This window comes from Coenobita brevimanus, chromosome 111 (genome assembly GCF_032717465.1).
Source record: "Coenobita brevimanus isolate Jiangsu-jjx chromosome 111, ASM3271746v2, whole genome shotgun sequence".
Taxonomy (NCBI): domain Eukaryota; kingdom Metazoa; phylum Arthropoda; class Malacostraca; order Decapoda; family Coenobitidae; genus Coenobita; species Coenobita brevimanus.
In genome coordinates, this window is record NC_137064.1 from 31,686,501 (window position 1) to 31,692,970 (window position 6,470).

Below are 6,470 nucleotides of genomic sequence, written 5' to 3' on the forward strand. Positions count from 1 at the left end.
TCGGGATGTGGTGACTTGTAGTGTAATGAGGTGTTGATGAAGGAGCAGCTTGCTATGATCGTTGTGGTGATGGTGGTGAGTGGGTGTGCTGGTGGTGGTAGTGGTGACAGTTGTAGTGTACTGACGTGTTGCTGAAAGTGTAATTTGCCCTGGTGGTTGTGATCTTACTGGTGGTGGTTGGTTGACTGTGGTACCGTACTGAAATATTGCTGAAGGAATATAACTTGCTGTGGAAGTGTTGGTCGTGGGGATAAGTGGGTTTGGTGGTAGCGGTGGCGGTGATGGCGGGTCGAGGGCTGGTGTTGGGATGGGGACCGCCAGTAAAGGAAGATGCGCCCTTCCTGGAGCAGCTGTGGCCAGCGGTGCTTGCAGGTGCTGCTGCGGGCCGCGGTGTGGGCGTGGACGCCGAGGTCCTGCGAGTCGTGCTGGGGGGAAGTGCTCGTGACTGCCTCAACACCCGTAGCCGCCGTGACGAACTGGTGGACGCACTCACCCCAGTGGTGGAGGCGGCGCCGGACGCAGGTGTGGCGGCGGCAGGGGTGGTGAGGGCTGCGCTGGAGTACCATGCAGGGGAGTTGGCGGCCAATGGAGGAGTGTGCCGCCTAGGAAAGTTTCACAACGTGCTATATGTGGCAGCATCCGTAGCGGTGAGGAACGAGGTGCAGGACAGTGAGGCGGTGGCAGCTTTATTGTCGGCCATCCATAAGTGTGAAGGCGGCCTGGATCGCTTAATAGGCCCAGCACTCCTGGGACCAAAACTATCCCGTCTGCTGAGTGCGTCACAGCCAGATATGGACACCCACGAGCAGGCGTGCTCCCGCTTTCTGTACTTCCTCACACACGCCCGGGCCACGCACCTCACCCTGCCACAGCCGGGAAAGCCACCACTGCCCATTGTGGAGGCACCCCTGCCTACCTTACAGGGTGCTGGACCTCTGTACACAGCAGTACAAACTGGGGAAGAAGTAGTAGTCCTGTTGCTGCTGCAGCATGGTGCCAGACCTGTCCTAGGTGGGCAGCTGTGTCCACTACAGCTGTCACTTCGGCGTCTGTCGGCACACATTCGTGCCACACTGGGACAGTGCCCTCCCTGTCAATGTCCTTTTTACCCGTGCCTGTGCCTTCTGACCTACCCCATAGCCTACCCACCCCAGGATGTTGCCGTGCTGCGCCTGCTGCTGCGTGCTGCTGGGGGCCGCCACCTACCTGATGACAGTGACATCGTACACCCTCGCCTTCTGCTGGATGGTGTGGTGCCGTCCGGACCGCCCCGCCTGGCTCATTGGGCCCGCTACAGCCTCCGCACCGCCTTGGCAGCCGTGTGGGCCCTCCCACATGGCACCGCTGCCCTTACACTGCCCCCTTCCATGCTGCCCTTCATGGACCTCCTCACAGACTAGTCCACTGTCATACCTCCCCACACATCACCAAACCACCAGTCTAAGCCCCGTATTCTAATTAGTTTAGTAGGCTCTCCAGCATCTCTTCCTAAACAGCAAATTTCTGTTCATTGTACATTTGTGAGCCATACTCTCTGCACACCCTCTACCCCTGCCCCTGAGTTGAGGGGAACTCGTAGCCAGGTTTCCCACCAAACGTGGCCTTTATTACGTTCTAAACTTTCCTAGATTTACGAGTAACAGTGCCATTGCAAACTGTTCGTGCAGTTTGTAGCAATGCTTCGAAGCACTGTCTAATACTGGACAACGCCTTCACTGGGCGTGAAACCATGGCTACGACTTCTCTCCAACTGAGAACAGAATTAAGAGGTAGGCGCAGACTATGACTCAAGAATGTGCATCCATAACCAAAAGTTGGAAATATCACTGCCGGCTGTGGCAATGAAAGGTGCATCATGAACCATTGATTGTAATAGTAATACAAAACACACAACAGAGAGTATGAAAAAATGATATCCCCCCTCTCTCTCGTCTGGGAAGGAATGAGAAGTATGGACGGTAAGACACAGTGCTGGCAGGGGATTATTGACGAATTTTTGGTCCTGGCAGTCTGTTAATATTTTCTTGTAGATTTACGCAAATATAATGTCGGTAATTCAAAGGCATAAATAATAGCCATCCACTCACTCGATGTAGTGCTGCTCTCGGATGTCTGCCCTTTCCTCTCCTCCCTCCTTTCATTTCTTCCTCTTCTGTCTTTCTTTACTTCATTCTTTCATCGTTTTTCTGCCTACGAGTGACTTTACACTCCTTCAGTCTTTCTTTCCTCTCCTTCTGCCTATGGGTGACTCTGCACTGAGTGACAAGCCAAATGGTTTCCTGTACACCAGGAAACCATTTACCACGCTCGGTGGTAACCATATAACCAAATCATGGCTCCTGATGGTTTAGTGGATAATTCAGGCGCTTCAATCGGATTGAGCCGGTGAAGGTTTATACCCAAGAGATGGTTGGGGTTATTGCTCACGTAATGCCACTCAGCGATAAGTGAGGCTGGTCACTCTCATCTTAAGTGTCAAGACCAACTTGCCTAGCTCCGGGCTCCTACGCTCCTCATGGGGCAACGTAGGATTGGATGATGGATGGATGGATGAATAGTCTGATGTTACATGAAAAACAAAATCGCAAATGAAGAGGTGTTCGAGAACCTCGTAGTTTCAAAGGGCTATGATATTAAAAGTACGTGAAGGTTTGGGAAAGCCGCTAATTTTGAATCAATTTTAAAGCGTCCGTCAGCCAAGAAAATTGCTGGAATGCACTCCATTTTATGCAATGGAGTCAGAAGCAGTGTAGAAAAGTTAAACTTCTTTATTTCGCCCTTCATGTATCATTAATAATGTCAGTAAAGTAGTAGTTTGTTTTCGTGATTTCAGTTTTAACTGTAAAGCTCTCCGTATGATCTTGTAATTGATATATCATGTGCGGCGGGAATGTTATTACACCTTTCTTAGTCCACGCAAAGTACAAAGGAACTTCCTAGTTGCTTTCTTTGTGAATGTTACTCTTTTTACTCTAAGTCAGCCTAATATTATCATCTATTCATCTTGCCTACGCTGGGTACTGAGTTGTAATAAGAGATTAACATTAGAATATGATGTCAGTCACGAAGAAATGTTCTGTTGTGGAAAGGAGGTATAGTCGTAGCATAAGGTTATATATTTCGGCCACTGAACTACCTGCAATAAGCTACAGAGACGAAAATCTGGGTCAGGATAATATAAAAGAACTAAAATAAGCATGGGTCTATATTATATATTAGCATAGTGAAGTCAATTGTATGGATATGCAAAGTGGTTAACTATGCAATACGTATTGTAATAAATTTGTTAATGTATCATAATAAAATGTACAATATCCTGTTCTGCTGTACTCTATCCCTCCTGATGAAATGGGTAAAGATTTTTTTCTTAATGAACTCTTACTAAACACAAGCAGCTTACCTTAACCCCCTGTATCAGGTAAGCAATAAACCTCAACCATCCCTTGAATGTAAACCCATACGGGCATGTCCGGTTGGAGCATCTTAAACTGCTAGGCCACAAGGAGTCCATTTGGGTTTATGGTTACCACGGTAATGAATGGGTTACTGGAAACCATTTGTCTTGTCACCCAGTGTAGAGTCACCTAAAGGTAGAACTACATCAGGGGAGTGGATGGTGGGCGACCCTACCTCCTACAAGTCCCCTCCCCCCCCTACACACCACCACCAGAATGGGTCGCATTAACAAGTCAAATCCCCACTGTTCCATCTCTCGTTCTTTCTAACAGGAGCCCTGATGCCTACGTCACTTTTTCTCTTTGGCAAATGTTCAGTGCTGGCGCACCTTAGAGGGAGATTCAGACCTGATATAACCAGACAGTTCTGTTGGCTGGTTATATAAACTTTCCTCACTTCCTTCTCTGTCCCATGAAAAGACGATGGCTGACTGCAGAGTGGCAACCTTAACCTGCAAATTACTAAATTCGCGTCCAGATGAGCCTGGGACCACAACAATTGTCATAATATATCGGTAACCGATGTGTAAGGTGCAGAATAAATCGCTAAAGAATAAGTGCTAAGAATGTCCATAGTCATTCAGAATCCAAGTACGTGCTTGCATTTCACTCCTTCGATCATAACACGAATTATGTATATAATTCGTATTTTGGGTAGGATGAGGCTTTAAATATAGTCGGGTTTTCATTTGACGGAACTGGGCCACTCACAACTTGAATACTAGGTCGTCGTTACATGAAATCAGCTAAACTTTAGTCAGAGGCAGTGCTGTCTCCTTGGTTACTAGTCAGATCAACCCACCAATCTGACAAATGAATTAGCGATGTTTGCCAAGTTGGAATAAACGCTCTTGTACATTTATTTTCCAGCTATTTATTACGCACGTTACTTTGATATCCTCTAAATTTAATATTCTTTTAATATAGTTACTTTCCGTACATAAAATAGTGACACAAAATACAAAGATGAGGTGCAGATAAATAGCTAAGGAAATGATGCTACTTAGACAAGTTTTTTCCTTCAGACAGGAAGATAAAAATATAACGTTATGACGAAGCTATGGATTGAAGGTTAATGAAGAAGCCACTTTCTTGAAGTACCCCCGCACTACAGATTACACGATTGCACCTGCATGATCAGTCAACTTCTTTGCCCAGACTCCCCCACTATTCGCCAGAAAGGATGGTAGACTGCAAGACAACTTAAGCCTGCAGTTCACCGGATTTATGTTCAGATCGGCCCCGAGTTGCAACTAATACTCCCCTCACTCAACATCAATGCTCTTGTTATACGCCCACTGCAACATGCTCTTATGAACAAGTTTCAGTAAAGGGAGAGGATGAACGAGGTGATGGTATAGAGGGAAGCGGTGGTTGGAAGGCAGGAGGTTAAGCAGGGTGAATGAAGGAGATAAGGGGAGAGAAGGGAAGGGATCGAAAGGAGGGGAGAGGGCTAATGGTGCTATATCATCTTTGTGGATTTTGTTGTGCTAACAGTGTAGAATGTTGATAGTTTTGAATACAGTCACGTGGCTGATACATTATATGTTGCTGAAGTTTTCACTGGATGGCTCATAAAATCACACTAAAACTTAATAGACAGATTTATCTGACCAGCTTTAATGTGTCAGTATTACAAGAGCATGTTCATGTAAATAAATTGGAGTCTCTTCATTGAGATTATATATATTATCTATTAAAAACAATATAATTTACTTGATATCAAGTGGTTGAAGATTAATCTAAGAACCTCTTCATGTTGCGACACACTTAAGTTAGGTACTATTCCACTAATATCTAGTGGCCATGTTGACCTGTGGGTAACCTATGGCCCCCAGTGGTTCAGTGTCATAAATTCTGAAAATTTTGTAATGGTTACGTCTATGCTTTGATAGATCATGCTCTCACAGGCAACACCTTGCGAAGGAAATGAACATCTCGTGCCAGTATCATGAGGACAAGTTGTGGCTAAGTTAAGAGCGCTGGGGAATAAATGGGGGAGGGGGGAGGGCAGGACCACAACCCTTGCTAGTTACTACTTGAACTACCTGTCAACCATGCCCCATGACATTTATCTGTTCGAATACCAGGCCTCCTGCAACACAAAACACATTATATTACCGGAGAAAACACTGCAATAAGAAACAATGTGAAAGCGACACAATTAGTTACCTGGGCCATCCCAATGAGGCTAAAGGAACTTTTAACCAGCATGGGAAAGGGACGGGGATTGTAGTCCATGAGCCTTGCCTGTGCATGTCCATCTCTTGCTACAAGCTACAAAAGGACAGTTATGGACCAAATTAGTGTGAAATTGAGTATATTTTATCCACATGATTAAATTAAGCCTGGTATATTTTATGAACTAGAGGAGTTAGATACAGCCTGCATAAAACTTTTTGTACATGATCATTCTTAAGCTGCATAAAATTGTCGAGATAGTAAGAATATAATGTAAAGATGCCATTCCCTTTAGTACTGTGACATCTTTTCGTTCAGCTTTAGGATTTCCCAGTGGAGTTAAAAGAGGGATATATATATATATATATATATATATATATATATATATATATATATATATATATATATATATATACACACAGTATAACCCTTCCAGCTGTCTCTCAAGCTGAATGAATCATGTAAAGATAGCAAATCTCATAGTGCAAAAGGGTTTGTCTGCAAAATATGTTTAGGACAAGAGACAGAAACAGTTTTAAGGAAATGTGGTCTAATCATTTGACTTTGCTTTGGGGTAACTTTTTATAATGATTCATTTACATGAGGGAGGAAAATGTTTGTACCGAAGTTCTCCACACACTGACTGGAAAAATAAAAGAATCACGAAATTTTGGGGTCACTGTATTTTTCCAAACAGCCAGCAGTTTCATATATTAATACATACTAATACCCAAGGGAGGGAAGACAATGAAATGCTTATTTAAATTAAATGCACTAATTAGTGTAAGTTAACTGATGATTGCTGTTGCCTTTACCATTTACACTGGTCACTAA

At 44.6% G+C, this 6,470-nt stretch overlaps 1 protein-coding gene across 1 annotated transcript; it reads left to right on the plus strand.

Moving 5' to 3' along the window:
* The first annotated feature begins 106 nt into the window (after positions 1-106).
* Positions 107-1,486, plus strand: stops (SOCS domain-containing protein stops). Its single transcript, XM_080286384.1, has one exon. It carries the CDS (start codon positions 282-284, stop codon positions 1,398-1,400), a length of 1,119 nt encoding a protein of 372 aa, XP_080142510.1. The 5' UTR covers positions 107-281; the 3' UTR covers positions 1,401-1,486.
* Positions 1,487-6,470: the final 4,984 nt, after the last annotated feature.

Bases quoted from the DNA above. Each gene is read 5' to 3' on its own strand.
- stops (XM_080286384.1), top strand. From the start codon at position 282: ATGGCGGGTCGAGGGCTGGTGTTGGGATGGGGACCGCCAGTAAAGGAA.